Source organism: Piliocolobus tephrosceles, chromosome 17 (assembly GCF_002776525.5).
Source record: "Piliocolobus tephrosceles isolate RC106 chromosome 17, ASM277652v3, whole genome shotgun sequence".
NCBI lineage: Eukaryota > Metazoa > Chordata > Mammalia > Primates > Cercopithecidae > Piliocolobus > Piliocolobus tephrosceles.
This window is the reverse complement of record NC_045450.1, coordinates 65,662,790-65,689,851: the sequence shown is the minus strand read 5'-3', so window position 1 is coordinate 65,689,851 and position 27,062 is coordinate 65,662,790. Positions and strand designations below refer to the sequence as shown.

The following is a 27,062-nucleotide window of genomic DNA, read 5'->3' as shown; positions in this document are numbered from 1 at the left end:
CTGTTGTAATGTTAGACTTCGTGTAGCCTCAGGAAAACTCCGCTATATCCTTGTGAGAGGATGAAAATGAACAAAACAAATGTTTTTGTGTTATTGAGAAGGTAGTTTTGACGTTGTACATTCCCTGCAAAGGTCTCAGGAACCCCTGGGTGTCTCTGGACTACACTTTGAGAACCACTGCTTTATGGCAATCACTTCTTATTTGTCTTTTTCCCTCTGACTATGTACTGTGAGAGTAGGGCCCAGATCCACCTTGCTCACTTCTGCATCCCTGGTGCCTGGGACATTGTTTTTTATGTAAAAGGTTTGCAGATATCTGTTGATTCACTTATTTAATAAATTGCTTGGTTGGTTTGGTTCTCAAGAAATTGACACCAGGCACTAGAGACTTACTCTACAAAAGTATGAGAAACTTGTAGCCTGCGGGAATTTCTTCTACCAATTTCTCTGAGGCATTTGGGTCTGATGTTTTTCATGTTAACATCACAAGAGTATAATTCTCATTTTACCTTAGGTAAAAGGAAGCATAGAAATTAGTTTTTGTCATGGATTTTTGAATTAAGATGTACATGTATGGAATGATATGAATAAATGTCAACTATGAAATATTGTCTTACATTTGAAACCTCTGCTTGACTAGAAGGGGTGAAAATGCATTGTCATGTTTATTTGTTGTCAAGGAAGTAGTATAAGAAAAATACACAGGAAATACTTATTCTTTGGGAATGATAGAGGAAAGAAAAAAGTAAAATAAAAATTAAGTACAGAAAGTTTTTTAAATAAAAAAATTTATTCTGGAAAGGTCATTAGGTAACAAACAGGAGACTTTAGTCTATCTTAAATGCTTCCTGGAAAAAAGTGACCACTTATTCAGTGTGGACTTGAAACGTACATTTAAAATGGTGGTGAAGCAGGAAAAAAAGAAATAGCATGAGGCATAGCTTATTAATTGTGTGTTGTCTGGTTTCCATGAAAGTGTTAATTAGAACGAAAAGGAGAAGATGTGCTTATTATTACAACTACCAAGTTCAGCATATATGACCTGTCATTATAAAACAGATCACCGTGCTGTCTGACCCACCCTTGAAAATCGTGAAGTGCAAACACACTAATTATGTTCCTACTGAAATTCAGGTTCTTAACTTTAGGCTTCAACTTAACCTGCTTCAGAGAGCACTCATACTTTCTGCCACGATGATACTCACAGGACTAGAAACAGCTAGGAGATTTTATTTTTTAAATCAAACTGAACTTCAGGCTGATTTCCTTGTATTGTAAATTAGTGGCTTATTTATATGACCTTTGTAGGGCATCTAATGATAGTGTTATGTATTTTTTTTTTTTTTCCGATATGGAGTTTCACTCTTGTTGCCCAGGCTGGAATGCAATGGCACGATCTCTGCTCACCGCAACCTCCACCTCCCAGATTCAAGCAATTCTCCTGCCTCAGCTCTGGAGTAGTTGGGATTACAGGCATGTGCCACCATGCCTGGCTAATTTTGTATTTTTGGTAGAGATGGGGTTTCTCCATGTTGGTCAGGCTGATCTCAAACTCCCGACCTGAGGTGATCCGCCCGCCTTGGCCTCCCAAAGTGCTGAGATTATATAGGTGTGAGCCACTGTGTATGGCTGTGTTATGTATTTGATGTATTTTGGTGACATTTTGAATGGGGGCTAATGAGAAAAGGGCTCTGGCACTAAGCATTTATTAATTAATAACTCTTACAGGACAGTGTTTGGTAGTGAGGTCACTCTGCCCATGGCAGTGTGGCCATGCTGCAGCTTGACACCACACCCTGTAATAGAGAATGGATTGTGCTGATTTTAATATTTCCCTTAAGAAAAGGATGTTAGGTTATGATAAAACATTTACACTGTGAGGTTTTGGTGAGTTAGTAAGTAGGCTTCCCTTTCATCAAGAAAAAGTCTTTAAATCTTTGTTTCTACTTGCAGAATGTTTATTCCTTCTTTGTAAGAAAAACCAGGATAATTTGTTCATTTGTATACAGTTGCTCCTTGAACAGCTTGGAAGTTTGGGGCACTAACCACCATGCAGTTGAAAGTCCACATATAACTTTTTGACTACCCAAAAACTGGATCGAGAGTTTCCTGTTGTCTGGAAGCCTTACTGACAGCATAAATAGTTGATTAACACATGTTTTGTATGTGATATGTATAATTTATTGTATTCATACAATAAAGTAAGTTAGAGAAAAGAAAATCATAAGGAAGAGAAAATATATTTATAGTATGGTATCGTATTTATTGATATGTAAGTTTACATCATCTGTTTACAAGATGATGTATGTCAGTCTGAAATGGTAGGCAACCACAGCTGCAGACCTCAATCTACAGTACATTTCAAGTAGTTCAGCTTTTTCCTGTAATGTCATTACTTTTCTCTGCTTCTTGGGAGCACTTGCAGCATTACTAGTGGCGCTTCATATGGGTCCTATGGTGTTATTCAAGGTTTATGGTTATTGCAGTAAACATGACTTGCTTCCTGTGTATGTTATTGGTATCACAGGGTGTTTTAAGTGCATAATCGTAACACTTGAGCCCACTGTAATAGCAATAGGAAGTGACTTCAAAATTATTATGGTAGTACAGTATATATCGCAGTTAATTTTATGTAGTTGTGATTTGATACATCTTTACGTTTGCTTACATTTCTCTCAACTTTGGTGCTATATATGTTCTGTGTGTGTGTTAGTTTTGATAAATTTTAACGTTTTGAAATTTGTATATGTTTTATGGTAGTAAATGACAAAGTAGTATTTACCTTTTTTTTTGTTTTTTTTCCTAAGATGGAGTTTTACTCCGTCGCTCAGGCTGGAGTGCAGTGGCGCAATCTCGGCACACTGCATCCTCCGCCTCCCGGGTTTAAGCAGTTCTCTGCCTCAGCCTCCCGAGTAGCTGGGATTACAGGTGCCCACCACCACGCCCGGCTAATTTTTTTTGTACTTTTAATAGAGACAGAGTTTCACCATCTTGGCCAGGCTGATCTTGACTCCTGATCTCGTGATCTACCCACCTGTCTTGGCCTCCCAATGTGCTGGGATTACAGGCATGAGCCACCCTGCCCGGCCAGTATTTACATGTTTTACGCATTTATGCTGTACTTTTTGTTATTTATTTATTTATTTTTTTGTATTTCTAGGCGATGGTGGTTCATCTGCGAGTTTTTTTAAATTGTTACAAATGTTCAAGAATGTTTTCAATATATTTATTGAAAAAAATCCACGTGTAAGTGGACTCACGCAGTTCAAATCCATGTTGTTCTAGGGCCAACTGTGCTTCATACATGTGATTTAACTATTACTTGTTTATTAACAAAGCGACACTATAAACTCATTTCTGTAGGAGTAAATTGTATGTACCCTAAACCTTGGCATATTATGGGATGAAATATTTTACTCCTTTTCTTCCTTTTAGCACAACGTTCTGAAATTTTTTGGTTATTGTAACGATTTTGATCGGGAGGTGAGAAAATGCCTGAGAAATGAGGTAAGAAAAGTGTCAAAGGATGGATGTGGTTGAACAATAGAACATATTTGAATATTGTATATTACTGCCATTAGTGAATTTTTCCCAAATTTTTGTGTAATGGAGAAAATTGACTTTACATGTGTATGACCTTCCTCTGTTTAAGGGAAGAAATGAAAGCTTTTCTGGGGACAGTTTTAGAACATAGCTTTTTGGCCATGAGCACAAATGAGGAAAACAGCTTCCTTGTGATGATTACAATAGGTCATCTGGATGAATTTAATGGTTTAGGAAGTTGTATCTCTGGCCGGCAGAAAGACTTATATCAGTCACCTATTCACTGATAGGCAGGTAATTAAAACTCTCTGGGGCCTCAATTTCCATATATAAATTGAGGAGGCTAGAATTAGGCTCTTTTCAGCTTTAATATTTTGAATTTCTTTGTAGTTATGCTTTGTGTAAGCCACAGGGATCTGATTTGACTTGTTTTGGAGCACTCATCTCCTGAACTTAATTTTAGGGCACGACTTGGACTTGGGCAAATAGCCACCGTACACAGTTCATTGTCTTTTTCCAGGCACTGCCAGATAAGCAGAGTACATTTTAAACCTTTGAAAAGAAATTTGATTCAATTTGTTTCGTACATCAGATTTTTTGTGTCCAGAACTTTTTAAGATATACGATGGCTAAAATTTTGCCGTTCAGATATCATTTTTGTTATTTTTGAACTTTTTTTTTTTTGCCTCAGATTGAAAGGTTTAAATATAATATTTGAAGTTGTCCAGCGTCTTTCTTTTGATTTTGTTTTCTGCTCAGGCTGTTTTTCCCTTCCTGGATTCCCTTTTCGGTGTGACACTCACCTTTACTATTTGAAGAACTGTTTGGAGTTCTGACTGAAGAGTAATAGTTTGTTTCTTGTTTTCTTTTGAGACAGGATCTCTCTCTGTCACCTAAGCTGGAGTGCAGTAGGGTGATCATAACTCACGGAAGTCTCAAGCTCAAGTGATCCTCCCACCTCAGCTTCCTGAGTAGCTAGGACTACAGGTACATGTACAGGTACATGCCACCCTGTAGGGTGATCCTAGCTCACTGAAGCCTCAAGCTCAAGCGATCCTCCCACCTCAACCTCCTGAGTAGCTAGGACTACAGGTGCGTATCACCGTGCCTGGTTAAGGTTTTACACATTTTTGTGTAGAGATGAGAGTCTCGCTGTGTTGCCCAGGCTGGTCTCAAACTCCTAACCTCAAGCAGTCCTCCCACCTTGGCCTCCCAAAGTGCTGGGACAATAGGCATGAGTCACCATGCCCAGCCTTATTAGTGTTTTTAAATGATTTATTATAAATATTTGTCCTTTATATGAAAAAACCAGTTTACATGAAAACTACACCTAGGGCAATGTTTCTGTTTTAATAGTAAGCTTATGAGCTGGCATCTGTAATCCCAGCTATTCAAGAGGCTGAGGCAGGAGGATTCCTTGAGGTGAAAAGTTTTGAGGCCAACTTGGGCAATGTAGTGAGACCCTGTCTCTAAGAAATCTCTTAAAATTTAGCCAAGTGTGGTTACACACACCTGTGGTCCTAGCTACTTGGGAGGCTGAGCCCAGGAGTTCATGGCTGCAGTGAGCTATCTGGGTCACCACTGTGCTTCAGCCTGGGTGACAGAGTGAGACCCTATCTCTAAAAAATAGTATTGGCCGAGTGTGGTGGCCCATGCCTATAATCCCAGCATTCTAGGGGGCCAAGACAGTCAGATGACCTGAGGTCAGAAGTTCGAGACCAGCCTAGGAAACATGGTGAAACCCGACTCTACTAAAAATACAAAAAAATTAGCCAGGCATGGTGGTGGGCACCTGTAGTCCCAGTTACTCAGGAGACTGAGGCTGAGGCAGGAGAATAACTTGAGCTCGGGAGGCGGAGGTTGCGGTGAGCCCAGATCACGTTACTGCGTTCTAGCCTGGGTGATAGAGTGAGACTGTGTCTCTAGATAGATAGATAGATATATAGATAGATAGATAAATAAATAAATGCATTCTAGCTAGCCTGGGTGACTAAATAAATAAATAGGTAGATAGATAGATAGCTTATGGAAAAATATAGCTCGTATTATTTTATTTGGTATGGCTATTTGTTTTTTACATACTTTCAGCTGTATAACGTAGCTTTTTTCGTGTTTTTAGATGTTTTCCCCCATGGTTAAGAAATTTTGCCACTGCTTTGTCAATTAGATCTTCATATGAAATTGTCTTCTCAGCTGGCCTGAGATCTGTTAGTGACTTTTTAGTAGACTGTTGGAGATACTTTTCTTACTTTGTCTGAGTTTGTTTTCCTATACGTTTTATGTTTTCTCCTTGATTTCTTTTCTAAGTCCTCTGTGTAGTTGTATGTTATTTTATTCTCTAATTTGTAGATGTTTTTCTCTCTGCTCGCCCATCACTAATTTCTGAGTCTGCACTCATGTGTTTCTTCTCTACTTTTAATGCTTGCTTCAGATGCTTTCCTGCTACTCTTTGCTTCGTGTGTCATCTGACTACTTCATTCCGTGAAGCTTTTTTTTGTTTTGTTTTGTTTTTTTGAGACAGAATCTCGCTCTGTCGCCCAGGCTGGAGTGCAGTGACAGGATCTCGGCCCACTGCAAGCTCTGCCTCCCGGGTTCACGCCATTCTCCTGCCTCAGCCTCCCGAGTAGCTGGGACTACAGGTGCCCGTCACCACGCCTGGCTAATGTTTTGTATTTTTAGTAGAGACGGGGTTTTACCGTGTTAGCTAGGATGGTCTCGATCTCCTGAGCTTGTGATATGCCCGCCTCAGCCTCCCAAAGTGCTGGAATTACAGGTGTGAGCCACTGCGCCTCGCCTCCGTGAAGCTTTTAAGTAGAAAAAGTATATGGCCATTTCTTGTTGGGACTCTGCTGTGTCACTGCTTTTATTCTTTTTTTTAGGGAGATGGAGTCTTGCTGTGTTGCTCAGGATGGTCTCAGACTCCTGGGCTCAAGCAGTTCTCCCACCTTGGCCTCCCAAAGTTTTGGATTACAGGTGTGAGCCACTGCACCTGGCCTTTTCTTCTTGGAGAAAAGAAAAAAAAAAAAACAACACTAATAATACTTTTGTGGCATCCTCTTTTGTCCATCTTAATTGTTTTGTTTGGTTTGGGGTTAATTGGCCTTTTGTTATGTCTATTATTTGATGGAGTTTTGTGAGTAACTTCATATTCATTCTTTCCCCCCCTTTTATTCAGGGATGATCTTGACTTCCTTTGGAGATGTCTTAACATATTTTAATGTACATTGTATTTTAATTTGCTCTGTAAGTTATTTGTTGGCCTGCTACAAACTATTCTGAAGACTTTCCCTTAAGACCCTCCTCAACCTGATTGCTGGGGGCAATCCAGTAGATGTGATTAAAGGTAGATATGAAAGCTTTTTCTCAGCAGGTATCCTGCCTTGATTAAAGGTAGATATGAAAGCTTTTTCTCAGCAGGTATCCCGCCTTGTTTTAGAATAGTGTTTTTTGATTTTTTCCCGAACAATTTTATGAGTAAATTGAATGCATGATAGATAAAATGAATGACTTTGAAGGGACCTCGTGCTTCATGTGTAATTTGAAGTAGCCTTTTTTTTTTTTTTTTGAGACGAAGTCTCACTCTTGTCGCCCAGGCTGGAGTGCAATGGTGTGATCTTGGCTCACTGCAACCTCCGCCTCCTGGGTTCAAGTGATTCTCCTGCCTCAGCCTCCTGGGTAGCTGGGATTACAAGTGCGTGCCACCACGCCCGGCTAATTTTTGTATTTTTAGTAGAGGCAGGGTTTGATCATGTTGGCCAGGCTGGTTGTGAGCTCCTGACCTCAGGCCATCTGCCCACTTTGGCCTCCCAAAGTGCTGGGATTATAGGCGTGAGCCACCACACCTGGCCTGAGGTAGCCTTTTGACAAAGAAGGAATAAAAAGTTTGAAAACTACCACTCCAGAAGATATGTTAGACTCCTTCAGTCAAAACTTTTGATCTAGAAAACTTCTTAAAGATTGTCTAGCCCACCTGCTTATATTTGAAGTTACTGGCCCAGAAGAGTGAAGTAACTCAAAGTCGTTAATCCCCACATTACTCTGTCTCGGATGGCGGGGTTCGTCCCTGATGAGCTCAATATCACTAATCTTTAATTTCTGTGGCCTTGCTCTCCAGATCTGTGGCTCCTAGAAGATTTTGATATTTAACTGTTCATCTGTTTTCAGTTTTTTCTATTTGCATTTACTTTTACCCTTTTCCCCTTCTGCGCAAGGGAAAACACAGTCATTCACCTTTAAAGTGTGTTGGTTTGGTATATATATATTGTAAGCATGTACATATATACATATAAAAACACTTTTAAGTTTCTCTGCTTTAAACGTAGGTTAACTATTTAAGAAAATCTAAGTGCCAGGCTTCATGTCTGCTGTTATTTATAACCTGCCGGCCAGATCAGAATACTAGGCCGAAAACTTCTTGAGGTGAAAACTGCATTTATACATAGCTGATTATGAAACATAGGATTTGAGGAGTATCAGGTTTGTTAACTGTTCATGAAGAAGAAACCTTGGGAAGCTGAGCTATGTGTTTCTATATGAGTCAATAGAATAGGTTGCTAAGAGCCAGTTACTCTTTTGATAATGTCTAAAGAAATACAATGTGAGTTGGTCATAAGATCTAGGCCCACTATAGTCCATGTCTGTCATTGTGACTGGAGCACTGTATTCAATTTTGGTTGTGATTTTTTTTTTTTGGTAAGGGGCATTGATATTAAAGTGCTTTATAAAAAGTCAATAAAAGTCATTTTATAGGTTAGATATTAAAAGACAGAGACTATGTTCTGTGCAGCAGTTGTAGAAACCAGCAATGTTCAGCCCAAAAGGTAGTAAGTGGGTTATCTGTAATCAAATATTTGAACATTATAGCAGACAAGAAGAAGTAAAAGGTGGTAGTTTACAGGGAAGCACTTTTGGTTTAAAATGAAAATCTTTGGAACGAGTAGAATTGTCCAACAGTTAGACAAGCTACCTCTCATGGAGTTTCCAGGGAAGCACTTTTGGTTTAACATGAAAAACTCTGGAATGAGTAGAATTGACCAGCAGTTAGACAGGCTGCCTTTCAAGGAGGTGAGCCCCTCCACTAGAGGTACTTAGCAGAAGTTAGAGGACTTATTAGACTGTGAGCCCCTGGAGAACACGGACAGAATTTGCCCATCTTCAGTACTTATTGAATTCATATTTTGGGAGGAAATTGAGCAAACGATTGTGCACCTGTTAGGATGTAGATGCTGTACTGTATTGAATTAAGTTGTGCTAGATATGAGATATTCTCTAAGGTCACTATTTCCAATCTCAGATTTAGTTCAGTAGAAGAAGAATTTTGTCAGAACATTTTTTAAAAATTTAACCCCTGTTAACCTCAAAGAACATTTATATTTTGCAAATATTTCTAAATAATATACTGCTATAAATAGTGACATAATCTGCTATCTCTTTTTCTCCCCCCTTCTTCCTTTTATTTTTCAGTACGTAGAAAACAGGACCAAGAGCAGGGAGGATGGCATTGCAATGCGAAAGAAACTTTTTAATTCTCCAGAGGAATCCGAAAAATAAATTGCATTTTCACTGGATGCCTTGACTGAGAGAAGACCTAAAGACTCTGGGTTGATACCTGAAAGAATCCTGTCTTATTTGGTCTCCATAATCCTTTGAATGGAAGGTGACCTGTGAGAGATTGAACCGTGGAGAAATATGAAAACCCTGGATTCTGAGTGTTTTTTGGGCAGGGTGTTTAGTACCGTCTCTCCTTTACCAGCAAACCTGACTTCACCGTGTTTCTTCCCTTTGCCTACAACCAGTTAATATCTGAGTAACTTATCTCCCTCAATAAAATAATTTATTTAAATAATTTTTTTTTCCTTTCTCTTAGAGTCTCCTGGCATTAGGGCAAATGATGCCATTAGGCTTTTTCTTTTTGACAACATGATATTGAAGAGTTCTAGGGAAATACCATCAGTGTTAACTGTTTGAAAATGTTCCAACTTTATTGTTTTTAAAGAGTGATTTTCTAAATGATTAAAAAAAATTTTTTTTTTGAGACATAGTCTTGCTTTGCTGCCCAGGCTGGAGTACAGTGTTGCGATCTCAGTTCACTGTAACCTCCACCTCCCAGGTTCAAGTGACTCTCCTGCCTCAGCCTCCCTAGTAGCTGGGGCTACAGGCACAGGCTACTCTGCCTGGTTGATTTTTGTATTTTTGGTAGAGACAGAGTTTCGCCATGTTGACCAGGCTGATCTCAGATTCCTGAGCTCAGGTGATCTGCCCCCTTCAGCCTCCCAGAGTGTTGGGATTATAGGCGTGAGCCACTGTGCCCAGACTAAAAGATTAAATATTTACAGTTAACATTGAAAAGTTGCGTCTGGTAGCAGACTTTGCTTTCCCATTTGGTTGAATGTGCCCAGTCGAGGTGCCAGTTAACCTTAGGCCAGTGTGTCTCCTCTCTGTTGAGTATAGGACTGTTCTTCCCGTGCCCAATTCTAGCAGTCCTCTCACCAGTGTTCCTTCTGCCAAGTGTTTCTGAGACCTGTGACAACCTGGAAGTCAGCAGCTTCCAGCTACAGCCACAGCAGGGGCTTGATCTTCTGGTCAGGTGTCAGGGAACAGACTCTGTGGGCTCCTTGTGGTGGAGTTCTGTGTATAATGTCCAGCATGAGGCCTTGTTGGTGTCGGTGTTTAATAAGTGATTTCCCTATCACAGGAGGCGTTCAAGAGGCTGGACTTTGACTCAGTACGTCGATTACAGAGCATAACAGACATTCAGTGGAAGGATGGGGAAAGAACCAGAATTAATTCTGAAGTACCTTCCAAGACAAAGTGTATGAATATTTATTCAGTCCCCCTAGTGTCAGGCAGTAGAAATACAGAAATGAGACATTTTTGCCTTCAGAATCTTGTAGTCAACTGATAAGTTGACATTTAGTCACCTATAATCATCAAAGTGCCACGATTAGGTAGGCGTCTTAGGAGACAGAGGACATTCATGTTCAGTCTTCATGAAGAAGGAGCTATTCCAAGAAAGCTATTTAGCAAAGATGACCTTTGACAAATGAGTGAAAATGGGATACATTCTGAGGCGCACTTTAAGTCATTTAGCATGACTAGAATATGGGAGCTTAGAGTGGGGGAAGATCACAGACAGCTTTGAAATCTGTTGGAATTTTATTTCCAGTGCTTTGATGACCAGTTGCAGGTTTTAATACGGTGATTAGGGATTTGGGGAGAGGAATTAGTTGGAAGGCTGAAATATTTCAATTTGTATTTTAGTAAGATTTTTTTGGTTATAATTTGGGGGATAAATTGGAGGGGAAGGAAGATTATGCCCAGGGAGACCAATTAGATTTTTGTCTTAAGTTAGAAATGAGTGCCTGAATGAAAGATGTGGCTTTGGGATCAAGAGGAATGACGAGTCAAGCATGGAGTCAGCATGACTGACCAGGTGTAGGGTTTAAGGAAGCGTCTAGGATGTCTCAGGAATTGGATTTGTGCCTGTGTGGGAGGGAGTACTGGGGAGGTGAAGTGTGTGTGAAAGATCCAGGGGGAGGTGGCTTCCGGGTTGCTGCTGGGTATTTAGGTCTGCAGCTTGTTAGAGTTGCCTGGATTAGAACAGAATTGGGAGATGTCAGCATGCAGATGCCAGCTAAGGCCCTGTAGGCCAATGTCAGTAGTTGACCGTAAGAGCAGGATGAAACTTTGGAAATGAATTTTTAAAAGTTTTATTAGTAATATATGAGTGCATTTTTTGGGGATATTCAAACCACCTAATGTTTTTAAATCTTACACTCTGTATTCCAGCTGTTGCTGATCCCTGTAGAATCAAGTACACACTCAAGGCTATGGCAATGATCTCCCTTTCCAGCTCCTTCTAGGAAGGGAGTTTGAGAAATAAAATGCTAGTGAGCTGGAGCACAGTGAGCAAGGGAGAGGGTGGCATGAGCTGAGGACACAGGTGGGCAGGGCCAGAACACGCGGGCCTTGGACACCACCTCAGGGAACTTGGCATGTTATTTGGAGGGTAATGGAAAACCATTAGAAGGTTTTAGGGATTGGTTGTGATTTCATTTATTTGTATTTTATAAAGATCTTTCTGGTTATTCGGTGAATAGTTATGGTTAAAGCAGTTCAACCCAGTGACAGTAGCTGTCATAGAGTTATTGTGAGGATTGGTTGAGACGTATGTAGTAAATTATCTGGCACAAAGTAAGGGCCCCCTCAATATTGTTATTCTCTCAAGTGCACCCAAATTGGGGTGTTGGAAACACTTCCTCCGTACTTTGGTAGAATGCACCAAATCACTAGGGGTGATAGCATTTGAGTGGGGCTCCAGCTGATGGGGTAGGGGGTTGAGGGGTGAGGGGCTTAATATGAGGCAGAAGGAAGGGCCAGGCCTCTAGAACTCATCCCAAACCGGCCCCATTCTCTGGCACCCTGTAGATCCTGCCTTTCCATAGAGGAAGCCAGTCCCAGGGGTGGCTGCATCTTATTCTGTGCTTTACATCTCATCAGCGTTGTTGACTTTCCCCAGCCTACTGTAGATCAGAGTGAAATCTGTTTCTCCTGTCTAGAGCAAGCACACTTCTTCCTGAGGATTTCCAAATATTTTAAATTCCCACATGCAGTAGAAACCCAAGAAGCTGGAGGGAGAATGGGGTTGGGAGGTGCAGAGGTTCCATGTCTTCTTGCCCTTATGAAGCATGTGGCATTGTGCTGGGTGCAGGTGATACCATGGAATAAGATGGATGTGGTTCACATCACGAACGACCATCTGTGTCCTCTTAGGGAGTCTGGCTTTCCCACTAAGGGCAACAGGAAGGCATTGTAGGGTCTGTGCAGGATGCCAAGTGAAGGAAGATACTTACTGTTGACTTGGCAGACGATGAGTACACCTGTGGGTCACAAGAGACCACCTCTTGGGAGCTGAAGAGCTTAGGCCAAGGTTTTCCTGAGAAATCTAGTTTTGCAGAATGCTGTGAACCTTGATGCTCTGGTGACAGTGAATTAATGGTTTATTTTAGGAAGCACTACACAATTTTACTTAAGAGTGAGGATAGAAAGTTGAGCTGTTTCTGACCTTTAATAAATGAGGTTTAAAATCAGATTAATCTCCATGGAGTATTTAGCTCCAGGCACAATTAGTTTTCTATAGAAAGGGCTTAGGCTGAACCAAATTATGCCATTGACCTGCCTGGTGGACATACAGATCATTCTGTTCTTAGGAAAAAAAAACCTCACTGTCCCAAGGGAGTTGCTCCTTTCACTATACCTTGATATTGAAATTGGTGCCCCTTAAATGATACCATATTCAGGGAACCAGCTATGCTGGAATCTACTTTAATCCGTAGACATTCCTGCCTCCCCTAGAGAGGTCACTGAAGGAGATAAGTACATAGCAGAAAGTGGTGAAGGGAAAGCAAAGGTATGCTTTATTGTTACCGGTCTCCTGCCTCTGATGTCAGATGAAGCAGGTGGCCTGAGCTAGAGACCTGTGGGGCCATTTCTGTCCTCTAAGCTCTAGTCTGATCTCACCAGCAGCTGGTCACATGGGAGGATAGGGGATGGAGGACAAGGTTGACAGTAGGGAGGGGAGAGCAGAGACAGGTGGCTGAGTTTCTCTCACTTGGAGAAAAGAAACTGGCTGAGTGTATACCACATCTGAAATGAGGGAAAGGGAAGATTGCCCAAATCCCATAAAGGACCTTTTTTGTGCTATTAATGCCATTCTTTTTTGTGACAAAATGTTTCAAGTTTACAGAAAACTATGCAGAGTAATATGAACACGCACATAGGTGCTATCTAAGTCTATTGATACTTCATCATACTTTTAAAAAATACAGGTTTAAAAAAATACTAATACAAAACTGGGTAAAGCCTCCTGTGTTTGTCACCCCAAGCCTGTTCCACTTATTTCTTTATTGGTGGTAACTACTACTACTACTACTACCCTACTATACTTTAATATATTTCATTCCCATGTATGATTTCATATATTTATATACACATATATATATGTCAGTATCCATAACCATATTTTATTTTGCATGTTTAGACATGTTACTTAGGAGATGTCATGATGTGTGTAGTCTTTGGTAGCTTACCTTTTTTTAAAAGAAAATATTATGTTGATAAATGAGGGTCTTGTTTATTTGTTTTGTCTGCTATATAGCATTTCATTGTGGACTATACCAAGATTTATGTGTTTCCCCGTAGATGGTCACTTAGATATCCAGTCTTTGCTATTATAAACTTCAGTGAAAGTTCTTACATACCTTCTTGTGCAATCTTGGAGAGTGTTTTTAGGTATAAACTTAGGAAGTTAATTATTGGGCTGTAAGGTATGCATTTTCAGACTTACTAGAAGTTGTTAAATTACACCCCAAATGGTTTTAAGATTTTATGATTTTGTTTTGTTTTGTTTTTTGTTTGTTCTGTTTTTTTTTTTTGAGACAGAGTCTCACCCTCTCACCCAGGCTGGAGTGCAGTGGTGTGATCTCAGCTCACTGCAACTTCCACCTCCTGGCTTCAAGCAATTCTCGTGCCTCGGCCTCCTGAGTGGCTGGGACTACAGGTGTGTGCCACCATCGCTGCTAATTTTTATATTTTTTAGTAGAGACAGGGTTTCACCATGTCCATACTGGAAGATTTTATGATTTTTAAAATTGTGATCCTATACATCTTTTGCTAGATTCGTTTCTAAGGGGTATTTTTAAAATTACTTATTCTAATATCTCTTTAAAAATTTTTTATAAAGCTGGGATTATAGGCGTGAGCCCCTCATCCAATTTATTCTAATTTCCTGTTACTGATATATTGGAGTATAATTGATTTCTGTGTATTTATCTTACATTCAGAATGCTTGCCGCACTTGCTTAATAATTCTGGGGCCTATAGATTATTTTAGATTTTTCTATGTAGACACGTCACTTTTGAATAGTAACCGTATTAAATCATTTGTTTTTTTCCAATGTTTATACTTCCTTCTTTTATTGTACTTAGAACATTCAGTATAATGTTTAATAGATACATCGGACTTCTCTTGTTACTGATGTTAAATCCTTATATTTCATTGATAAGTAGCAAATTTGCAGTAGGTTTTTGGGAGATGTCTGTGCCTCCTTAAGGAAGTTCCTTTTGGTAATTGTAGATAGACTTGCTCAACCTCGACTCCACCTCCTTCTAGTGTGCCTTCCCATACTTGTGAAACTCAAAAGTTAAATACTGCATTTTCTCCAATTCCTTTACCGTTAGGATTCCAGATAGGAATTAATGTCCATTAATCAGTGAGATCTGGATTTGGAATTGACTTACATTGAGAGAGAGACGGTTTATGAAGCATCCATTTTCTCAGAAATGGTGGGATTATAGAGCCTGCAACTGTAGCTGCAGTTTTCTCTTTTTTGCTAGGCAGCTTCTTAATTGCAATGTGGCTCTGAAGTTTCTTCATCCCTCCCAATGGTCAGGTAAGTTATTTAAATACCTGTCTGTCATTGCTTACTACACTGTCCTTTTAATCTTCGTTATATAAACAATAAGGCCATATTTAATGCTCATCGTTAGTCTTGTGTTAATATCGCCCTAGTCATTTTGGTTGTCTGAGCCTCATTTTCCAGCAAATTCCTAAGGAAGTTCTCATGGGAACAATATTCTGTGGGTTTTTTTCTTTTCTTATTGAGACGGAGTCTCGCTGTGCCACCTAGGCTGGAGTGCAGTGGTGTGGTCTTGGCTCACTGCAACTTCTGCCGCCTGGGTTCAAGTGATTCTTGTGCCTCAGCCTCCCAAGTAGCTGGGACTACAGGTGTGCACTGCCACGCCTGGCTACTTTTTTTGTACTTTTAGTAGAGATAGGGTTTCACCATATTGGTCAGGCTTGTCTTGAACTCCTGACCTCAAGTGATCCGCCTGCCGCGGCCTCCCAAAGTGCTGGGATTACAGGCCTGAGCCACTGCGCCTGGCCCTTTTCTTCACTTCTGTTGTCCCTCTCCTGTTCAATTTTTATTCTGCTCCCTGCAGTTTTTCCTCACTGTGGAGTCTTGTCCTGGAAGGGAATGTTAGGGGGTCAGTTTTGAGAGTTCATTAATAAATTGCTCTAGCCCCTTCAGACCTTCCTGTGGCCCCATTTACTTACCCACTACTGAAGTGGGCAAGAACGTTCCCAGTATCAATTGCTGTTCTCCAATTGGCCCTCTGGGCTTTGCAGTGAGTATCTGTTGATTGGTTTGTGTTCTTCAGTCCTTAGCTGGTTCAGGTACCTCGTGCCTCCCTGTGCTGCTTTCCACATTGATGCTGAGACCTCCCAGGACTCTGGCTGTTGATGCTCTGTCCTCACCTCACTCATTTCTATTTTGGAATATGGGGGTTACATTTTAACCTAATTTTGTTGTAAATACTGTGTCTCCTGCCCTTTTTTATGTGGGGATTTGGAAAGATCTAAAACGTTTGCTTCCACAGTCACAACTATCTTTGCAGAATTTTCCACCAGTAACTTTCTGACATGCACACTTAACTTACCAATGGGAAACATATTTTTTTCTGCTCAGAGCCCAAGGTGAGTCACACAGGCCTTACTCTTACCTCCCTATGCTGGCAAGTGGATGTTTTCTAGTTAACGTTGTCTTAGAGGATTACCTTCTGGCTTTATGTGATATTGTTTCTCACATCATTCCTTGTAGAGACTCAGTATCTTCCATCTTTTTCCATGGTGTGTGTGAAAACCTCACTTCCTGGTCCCTGGAACGGGTCTAGGCTGCATAGCATGTGCTGATGAACTTACTTTCTGGTTTACGGTTCTCTCTGATTTCAACCCCCAAGGATTTTCTTTCTTTTCTTGTGAACTCAGCTACACCTCTGAAAACCATATTTGATATGTGCTATGTAGTACTTGTAGATAGCTTTTTAGCTGGAGGGTTTTCAGATTACCTAATGAGCCATTTTACCAGAAACAGATACCCTGTACATAAAATTTTCCCTTGGAAAGACTGCCCAGTAGGAATGATTATATTTTCAATAGTTAGAGAGCTAACTCACTCCTAAAAGATGAGGGGAGGATGAGAGGACGGGAGAGCATGGCAAAGAGAGTTGTAAGAGCATCTTCTGTTCAGAGACCTTCATCTGCATTTGGGCCATTAGACTGTGGTCCATGGGCCAGAAACTTTAGCGTAACCTGAGACAGCTTGTTAGCAGTGCAGAATCTTAGCCGTATATGGTGACTTGCACCTGTAATCCCAGTACTTTGGAAGGCCGAGGTGGGAGAATTGCTTGAGGCCAGGGAGTTCAAGACCAGCTTGGGCAACATAGTAAGACCCTGTCTCTACAAAAAAAAAAAAAAAAAAAAAAAAAAGGAGAGTCTTAGGCCCCACCCTGACCTACTAACTGAGAATCTGCATTTAAACAAAATCCCCAGATGATTTGCATGCATATAAAAATTTGAGAAGCACTGACTTAGACTCTTTCTGATGGAACTACCTTCCTTAAAATGCCTACTTCTTTGGGGGTAATGACCTTCATCCACTCTTGTCATCACTTCTAGCTTACTCTTTTTTCTCCAGTTAATTTTTAAGCACTTTCCTCAAATAACTTTTGTACTGAAGTTTTTGAGAAAAGTTCTTATTGATGCTATATTATGTTGAGGATGCGATTTGAAAAAAAAAATTAGAAAGCATTAATATGGTGTGTTGTCATTGAATATGACAGCAAAGTCTTAAGGGCAAAGCTGTTAGGAAATTCTCAGGGCATTTACTTTTTCTTCAACTCTGGTGAGTAGAGGGCTAAGAAGGTAAAGCATTCTGCAGTTTGTATCGAGAAATTTAGACCTGGCTATTCTTCACTGGAGTATTTGCTTGTAGAGCATCCATATTTCCTAAAATCCTGTGATTGGATTGTTGAGCTACTGATTGGACTTACTACAAATATTCAAAAATATGAGAATATCTTTTCAAAGCAGATACAATTAAAATAAAGGAAAATTCTCTAGAGATAGTTCAAGTTGTTGTGATGGCTTTATCTGCTAAAATTTTAGTTCAGCTAGCAGATAATTTATCAGCAAGTTCGTGATACATGGAATTCAGGTTATGTGTAGATTGAAAGGTCTCTGGGCTGACACCTCTCTGGGCAGACACCACATTATTCCTGTATCTGCAGTTCTTAGGACAGTGGCTAACACATAATTGGTATTCAGTAAATACTTTTTGACTGAATGAATGAATTTTTAGTGAATAAAGAATGAAGTGTTGAAGTAGCCCGAAGGACTTTAACATTTACATTTTCTTTTTCTGTAGATCACTTGATAGATACATTGTTGGGTGTAATTAAAATAAGAAGGGCTCTATATGTCTACCAATAGGACACTAGTTAAATAAACAATGATGCATTTACACAAAGGTATACCATGAATCTATACAAAGGAATGAAGATTTTGTGTGTGTATATGTGTGTATGTATGACTATATGGTGATTATCTATATAAAGAAAAAAAGAGAAATTCCTAAAACTTGAAAACAAACTGAATAACTCAAGTACATGTCAAGTTGGTTGTATAACCACAGAAAGGAAATGATTATAAGTGTTGTTCAAATACAGTATTTTGACTTTACATCTCCAGAAGGTGATACATCCTGAAGATAAAGAGAACTGCAAAAAAATGTAAAACTATTTGTTCATAATAAAAATAATACTCTTTTGATATTGGTATTATAAAATATCATATATATAGTGTTAGTGTCAGTAGAAACCAAGATTTTCAACCTAAGACCAAAACAAGATACAAGAGTAAAATTCAACTCAAAACACTGCAGTATTAAATTTGAATTGGAAATAGTACTTTGATTCCTAATTCTGTCCACTGAAAAGGTCTTTGAAGCAGTGACATCTTAGTAGCAATTAGCATGTTTAGCACTCAAATTATGCTTTCTAATACCATTGCCCACTAAAAGAAAACCAGTCCTCTTTGGAGAAGTGGCTGATTCCAGCTCTTGGGCAGTAAATGTCATGTTGAACCTGGGCTATCTTATGCCAGAAAGCAGGGGAACCGTCAAAGACTGCTGGGGTCCTGTCAGTAAGACTCAGGAGCTACCTTGAAGGAGTGCCCAGTGGCCACAGATGAAACTGCTCACATCAAAAAGAATAGTGAATGCAATAGATTTATACACATTGAATGCGTAAATATCCATGAGTTCATAAAAACGCTTTGAAAGGTGTTAACATCATTGAAGGTTGTTAGGGTATCCAAGTCGTTACTGTGAAAGGAAAGCAGCGCCCAAACTTTCTGGTATAAACTGTGTTGAAAATAACCATAACCAAATGGATGACTGAGAGAAATTTTTTTTTTTTTTTTTTTTAGACGGGGTCTCACTCTGTCACCCAGACTGGAGTGCCATGGCATGATCTTGGCTCACTGCAACCTCCGCTTCCCAAGCTCAAGCGATTCTCCTGCTTCAGCCCCTCCAAGTAGCTGGGATTACAGGTGTGTGCCACTACTGTCCGGCTAATTGTTTTGTATTTTTAGTAGAGACAGGGTTTTCACCATGTTGGCCAGGCTGGTCTCGAACTCCTGACCTCAAATGATCCACCCACCTCGCCTCCCAAAGCACTGGGATTACAGGCGTGAGCCACCACGCCCAGCCCATAAAGTTCTTTTTAACATATTTCTTGAGATAGAATTCATATACCATAAAACTCAATCATTTAATAAATGGTTTTTATTATATTCACAAAATTGTCCAAACATCACCACAACCCAAGTTTAAAATATTTTCATTAACTCTGAAAGAAGCCCTGTACTCCTTAGCAGTCACACCCCATTCTCTTTCACCTTCACAGCCGTAGGCAAATACTGATATGTTTTCTGTCTCTGTGGATTTGCCTGTCTTCCAGACCCTTTAGATAAATGGAAACTGTAGTTAAATATGTGCTCTTTTGTGACTGGCTTTTTTCACCAAGCAGAATGTTTTCAAGTTCATCCACACTGCAACATGATCAGTACTTTATACCTTTTTATGCTGAATAATAAGAATAAAGTTCTCAGCCTGGCCAACATGGTGAAACCCCATCTGTACTAAAAATACAAAAATTAGCCGAGCATGGTGGTGAGCACCTGTAGTCCTAGCTACTAGGTAGTCTGAGGTGTGAGAATCACTTGAACCTGGGAGGCGGAGGTTGCAGTGAGCCAAGATCGCACCACTGCACTCCAACTTGGGTGACAGAGTGAGACCCTGTCTAAAAAAAAAATGAAGAATTACAAAGCATCATTTTGCAGCTCCTAATATAATAATGGGCAAGTGATGTTTAAAATTATCAGTGGGTGTTTGAAACCATTAAGTGAAAGAGAAAGGTGAATGGAAAGGTATAAAATTGGATGAATCACACCAGTGAACCCTGAACTCAGTGATAAATCTTAAAATTATTAAATCATTCAAAGACTGTCACATATTACATGCCTTCTCTTATTTTTTTTTAAATGAAATGACTACCATATTGTTTTTGAAACTAATCAAACTTCTAGAGTTAACTTTCAGTTTCTGAAGGCTAGAGAAACGTGTTACCACAGAAATCCAAAATGTGTGTGTGACATTCTATAGGACAAATGACTCAATTGTCTTTAGCAAATAAGTAGCATAAAAAAGAAGAGGGAGAGGGATTCAATTTATGCTTTAGATTAAGAGATTTAAGAACATAACCAAATGCCATGTGTGAATCTTGTTTGGATTCTGATGGGAACAAACCAACTGAAAAAAGACATCTTTGATACAGTTGGAGAAATTTGAGGATGATTGGGTTTCAGACAATGTTAAGAAATTGCTGTCATTTTGTTAAGCATAGTAACGGCATTGTGATTATGTTTTTAAAAACGTCCTTACCAGTTGAAGTATTTACAGGGAAAATGATGGATGTGTGGGATTTACTTTAAATTACCAGCAAACAGAGTGGGTGTAGCAGGATTAATGAAACAAGATTGGCTATGTGTCAGTAACTGTTGAAACTGGATGATAGATTCATAATTTTTTTTTTTACATTTCTCTCGCATGCTTGAAAATTTTTATAATAATTTTTTTAAAAGAGTCCTAGATGCTTAGAGTCAAGAAGCAATTTCATCTAGAATATAACTTGTCAGAATATGTGCTTTTCTGAGAAAAAGACTCAAAACTTCTGTTTTTTCTTAAATGCTTAACATTTATTTTGGTCTTTTTGATTTTGAAGAGTTCTGGGATTTTCTGTTAAATAAAGGGCAGCCTTTCAAAAGAGAGACAAATGTTGGCAATGGAGATGCCAAGAGTGGAATAGGAATTTGGTCAAAACAAGAAATATATAGGCCCACATAGAAACTTATGACTATTTTGAAGGCTGCTTCTCCCCAGGGCTGCATTTTCTATGACAAATTTCTATGAATCTAAACTATTTTAATCTTTCTTGAGAGGCAGAACACTGCCACGGTTCAACGTTTGAAATCAGACCTATATTCAAATTCCACCTCTTGTCACCTATGAGTTGTGATGGAGGGCAAATTTATTTAAACTCCTCAAACCTCAGTTTCTTCAACTGTGAAATGGGAATCATGATGGTATTTACTTCATAGAGTTGAAATGAGGATTAAATTATCCCTTTTGACATATGGTGTGGTTTAAGTTGTATGTTTGGAATACCATGAGTATCTATGGAGTCCTAGCTGGTGTGTGTGTATGAGAAAACTAGAAACTAAAGCACATGGGTATGTGGACACAAATGCCTTTCGTCTGCCTTTACAGCCCTTGCTCAATAGAGAGAACACAGCCTTGTGTTTCAGTATAAGGAATCAGTGAAGTAAATTTGCACAAAATTCCTATACTTCTGGAGTTAAGAACTCAGAAGTGCAATTCCAAATATTTGTCTCATTTCTCTTTGGACTCTATTGATCTTCTTCGCCTCTCCCAAGAAATGAGTGTGAGATTTGAAAACCTGGCTATGGACTGGTTGAGACAGGCACCGCTAGATGCCACCTGACTGCAAAGATGAGCAAGCCCCAGTTATACCTGCAAGAAGACTTGGGGCATGTCTGTATAGCTTCAGGGAAGACGGAAGAACCAGTGGTGGAGTAAAAGGCAAATTTTACTTTTTAATTTCTTTAAATTTTATTTTTAGTTGACAATTATATATATGGGGTATATAATGTTTTGACACATGTATAAATTATGGAATGATCACATCAAGGTCATTAGCCTATGTCACCTGAAATATTTACCATATCTTTGTGGCGACAACATTTTTTATTTTTTTATTTTATTTTACTTTTTTGGAGACAAGAGTTTGGATCTGTTGCGCAGGTTAGAGTACAGTGGCACGATCTTGGCGCGTTGCAACTTCTACCTACCAGGCTCAAGCAGTCGTCTGCCTCAGCCTCCCAAGTAGCTGGGATTACGGGCACATGCCACCACACTTGGTTAGTTTTTGTGGTTTTTTTTGTAGAGACAGGGTTTCACTATCTTGCCCAGCTGGTCTTGAACTCCTGAGCTCAAGTGATCTGCCTGCCTTTGCCTCTCAAAGTGCTGGGATTACAGACATGGGCCACTGCACCTGGCCCTGGGTGAGGACATTTAAAATCCTCTTTTTTAGCTATTTTGAAATATCCATTATTAACTGTAGTTCCCTTTGCTGTGCAGTAGAACATCAAAACGTATTCCATCTATGTAACTAACTTTGTATCCATTTGCCCAACATTGTCCTTTTCACTTTCTGCTTACTCCCATCCTCAGCCTCTGGTAACCACTATTCTACTGTCTACTTCTGTGAGTTCAACTTTTTTAGATTTTACATGTAAGTGAGATAATATGGTATTTGTCTCCCTGGGCCTGACTTATTTCACTTAACATAATGCCCTGTAGGATCACCAATATTTCACAAAAGACAGAATTTTCTGTTTCTTTTTTTAAGGCTGAGTAGTATTCCATTGTTTGTATTTACCACACTTAAAATCAGTATATCCATTGGCAGGCATTTAGATTGTTTCTGTATCTTGGCTGTTGTGAATAATGCTGCGGTGAACATGAGAGTTCAGACATCTCTTTGACATACTGATTTTGATTTCTTGGATATGTACCAATAGTGGGATTGCTGTGTGGTATGGTAATTCTATTTTTAATTTTTGAGGAAACTCCATACTGTTTTCCAAAATGGTTGTACAAATTTCCAATACCACCAAGAGTGTATAAGGATTCCCCTTTCTCCACATTCTCACCAACGCTTGGTATTGTTCATCTTTTTGATCGCAGGCATTCTAACAGTTGTAAGGTGATTTCTCATTGTGCTTTTAATTCACATTTCTCTGATGACCAGAAATGTTTAGCATTTTAAAAATGTATCTGTTGAACATTTGTATGTCTTCTTTTGAGAAATGTCTATTCAAGTCCTTAGCCCATTTAAAATTTTTCATTTTACTTTTTTTTTAGAGATGGGTCTTGCTATGTTGCTCAGGATTGAGCACAATGGCTATTCACAGGCATGGTTATAGCACACTATAGCCTTGAACTTCCAGCCTCAAGTGATCCTCTTGCCTCAGTCTCCTGAGTAGCTGGAACTACAGATGTGCACCACTGTGCCCAGTCTGCCTATTTTTTAAGAGAGTTATTTGTTTTGTTGTTATTGAGTAGTTTGAGTTCCTTATACATTTTGGATACTAGTTTCTGATTCAGTGTAGGATTTGCAAGTATTTTCTCCTAATCTGTAGGTTGCCTCTTCATTCTGTGGTTCTCTTTGCTGTGCAGATTTTTAGTTTGATGCAGTCTCATTTGTCTATGTTTGGTTTTGTTGTTTGTGTTTTTAAGGTCGTATCCAAGAAATCTCTGCCTAGATCAATGTCATGGAACTCTCTCCCTGTTTTCTCCTGGGAGTTTTACAGTTTCAGGTCTTACATTCAAGTATTTAATCCATTTTCAGTTGATTCTTGTATAAGGGGTGAGATATGGATTCATTTTCATTCTTCTGTATGTGGATATGCAATTTTCCCAACACTATTTATTGACAAGACTGCCTTTTCCTCATTGTGTATTCCTGATGCCTTTGTCAAAATTTTATTGGCTATTGGTGTGTGGTCACTGGGGGCCAGGAACGAGTCCTGGTGCACAGTAGTCCTGTGCAGAGTTTCCAGTTTCCTTCCCCGCCAGCCCAGCCTTCCTCTGTCCACTCTTGGTGCCTTCCCCTTAAAGGTCTGTTAGGAGTGCACCAGTCATCTTGGTCCCTTGGCGACAGCTGTTCTACCTAACTGTGTATAGTCAGCATCTTCTCTCTTTTTTTTTTTAGTCTAGCTAAGGCTTTCTCAATTGTGTATGTCTTTCAAAAAGCCAACTCAGTTTTGTTGATCTTTTGGATTGTTTTTCTAGTTTCTATTTCATTTATTTCTGCTCTGATCTTTATTATTTCTTTCTTTTTTTTTTGTAACGTTGAGCTTAGTTCTTCTTTTTCTAGTGCCATAAGGTATAACATTAGGTTGTTTATTTGAGATCTTTCCTTTTTTTTTTGATATAGGTATTTATAGGTATAAAATCTTAGTACTGCTTTTGCTGCATCTCATAAGTTTGAATATGTTGTGTTTCCATTTTCCTTTGTCTCAATATATTTTTATATTTTCTTCTTTAATTGGACCCAGTAGTCATGCAGGAACATATTATTTAGCTTTCATATATTTGTTAATTTTCTATGATTTTTCCTGTTACTGATTTTTAGTTTCATCTCATTGTGATCAGAGAAGATACTTGATATAATTTCAGTCTTCTTTGATTAAAACTTGTTTTGTGGCCTAACATGATCCATCCTGGATAATGTTCCATATGCACTTGAGAAAAATGTATATAAAAGTAAATTTTAGAGTTGGAATTTTTCATTGGATCTTGGCTTCCCCACATACCTTCGGTAACTCACCTCACCTCACCTCTTTAAACCTCCATTTTCTCATCTGTAAAGTGAAGATCTTTGCTGCACCAAGTTGTTATATGCATCAAAGGAGACCATAGTATTGCTTTTGAAGTATAAAAGGCCATACAGATATTAACTGATATTTTCTAGAGAGTGTGTAACAGAGTGTATCAGACTTCTTTTGGGATCCCAAGAGGACGTCCCATCAGAGCAGTCCAGGAGTGGCCTCCGATGGGTGCCGTGAATGCTAGGTGGCTTTGGGAGCTCCTTGGACTCTCCTGAGTCATGAGTTGGGTCTAGTGAGGGTCTAAGAAGAGTGTTGGTCTCCTTTATCTTGTTCTCAGCCTCCCTCTGCTGCTCCTGGGCTCAGCCAAGGAAGCTTCACTGGCTGTGGTCCTTGGCCCATATTGCAGTGACCTTTGGGGCATGCAGGAAAGCCGTACACAGTCCCTGGTGCCTTCATATATCTTTACTGGATTCCCAAGGCTTCCTGGCCCGTGTACTAGGTGTTGGTATATATTGTGAAGAAAGAGACATGGAGTTTATGAGTCTGGGGAGAAGTCTGCTGGGTTTTCCAGGTGTCTTGTCAAGCACTGTCCGGTAGCACTTCCTACAGTGATGGTAATGTTTACAGGTCTGTGCTATAGATCTATAACTGTGCAATGGTGTGATCCTATGCCGTGCATGAGAATTGGGCTCTTAAAATGTGGTTTGTGCAAATGAGGGACTAAATGTCTAACTTAATGTGAAGGTCACGTGTGGCTAGTGGCCATTATATTGCACAGCGTTGGTCAGTGCTAGAAACTTTCTGAGAAGGTTAGAAGGGCGTGCCTTAGCTGGCCAGAGGCTTGACTTCTCTTCCTAAGAAAGGGCTGTGAGACCCAGAAGTGTCCCGAGTCCAGGCCTTTGCTCTGTCTTCCACTGTGTGTATGGATTTTTCATGCCACTTGACCTCTTCCCTGTTTCGTTTTTTGATCTATAAAATAGGAACAGAGGGCAAATTGGATTAATTTTTTAATTGCTAAACCCTTGACTCTATTGTGATTTGTCTTTTAATCCATATGTAACAGATTACTACAAATGTGATTGGCTTAAAACAACAGAATTTTATTCTCTTTCAGCTCTGGAGACCAGAAGTCTGAAGGCAGTGTCACTGGGCTGAAACCAGGGTATTAGCAGAGCCACCCCTCTGCTGTAGGCTCTAGGGAAGAGTCCATTCCTTCACTCTTCTAGCTGCTGGTGGCTGCTGGCAGTTTTTGGCTTGTAGCTGCATCGCTGTGATCTCTCCCTCAGTGGTCATGTGACATTCTCCTCTTCTGTGTTTAATCTCCCTCTGCCTCTTTCTTATAAGGACATTTGTGATTGCATTTAGGGCCCCTGCTAGATAATTCAAGGTTATCTCTTCATCTCAAGATCCTTATTTAGGCTGGGCATGGTAGCTCATTCCTCTAATCCCACCTACTTGGGAGGCTGAGGTGGGAAGATTGCTTGAAGCTGGGAGTTTGAGACCGGCCTGGGCAACATAGTGAGACTCCATCTCTAAAATAATGCAAAAATCAGCCAGGTGTGGTGGCATGTACCTGTAGTCCCAGCTACTCAGGAGGCTGAGACGGGAGGATCGCGATAGCCCAGGAGTTCAAGGCTGCAGTGAGCTGTAATTGCTACTGCACTCCAGCCTGGGCAACAGCATGAAGCCCCACCTCAAAAAAAAAAAAAAAAAATTCCTTAATTGAGTTATATCTGCTAAGATCCGTTTTTTTCACATAAGGTACCATGTATGAATTCCAGGGATTTGGACATGATATTTTGGGGTGCCATTATTTAGCCAGCTACACCTAGTAATACTCATTAATAGTGGACTTGCTTTAGATGAAATGCTGTGGCGGTGTCATGGGATGTGTAGAAGTTGCTGCCTGTCTGCCAGGATCTCCAGAGAGAGTTTTCTGAGTGTTCTGGATAGAGGCCCAAGTTTGATAAAAATTTTGAGATTGCTCCCTTCCCTGTTTCTACCATGAATTACCTTGATTGGCTTATGGCAGCTCATCTTACTAAAAGGTTGGTCAACTTACAAATGTGCCCCACTGCACACTCTACCAATATTTGAATTATTCCCCATATCACCTCCAATTCCTAAAACGTGTGGAGGGAACTTTGACTGGGATTTGAGTTAGGAAAATGCAAACTATATTGCATCTGAGTGAGAGGAGAGAGCATTTGTTCTATCAGCTGGGTAAGCGATGTTTCTCTAGTAGTGTACTCACAGATTAGAAAATATAGAGGCTTGGCCCTGACACAGCCCAAGAACAGCTTGTGACTGTGCTTCGGAATGTCATGTTTTACTGTTACTTAATCAAATCTGAGAGCAGTGGTTGGGAAGTGGGTTTTGTAAATATTGCTCTGAAACATTCACATTTCAACAGAAAACAGATGTCAAGTGTTTTCATTAGTATCGATATTCAGAGTTACTGGAATAAAACACAAATCTACCTCTTGGTAAAGCAAAACACCTGCAAAGGCCTAGAGTTGGCAGGGGCAGGGAGAGGGTGGGGGTATATATTTGTAAAGTTTGAATAAGGAATAAAGTTGGCTGGAAGACCTTCATTTTTTCAAAAGAAACCTAAAAATGAAATATTTATAACTAGAGGGATATAGGA

At 39.8% G+C, this 27,062-nt stretch overlaps 1 protein-coding gene across 4 annotated transcripts in view; it reads left to right on the top strand.

Annotated features, from left to right (window-relative positions):
- Positions 1-9,388, top strand: part of CMC2 (C-X9-C motif containing 2) — a 33,489-nt gene extending 24,101 nt beyond the window's left edge. For 2 of the 4 annotated variants that reach the window (XM_023226849.3, XM_023226852.3), the window contains 2 exons: positions 3,436-3,507; positions 9,007-9,388. In XM_023226849.3, the coding sequence (XP_023082617.1) occupies positions 3,436-3,507; positions 9,007-9,093 (159 nt within the window). In that variant the 3' untranslated portion in view covers positions 9,094-9,388. Of the gene's footprint in view, positions 1-3,435; positions 3,508-4,420; positions 4,531-9,006 lie in introns of all 4 variants that reach the window. The other 2 variants (XM_023226850.3, XM_023226851.3) reach the window with 2 other exon arrangements.
- Positions 9,389-27,062: the final 17,674 nt, after the last annotated feature.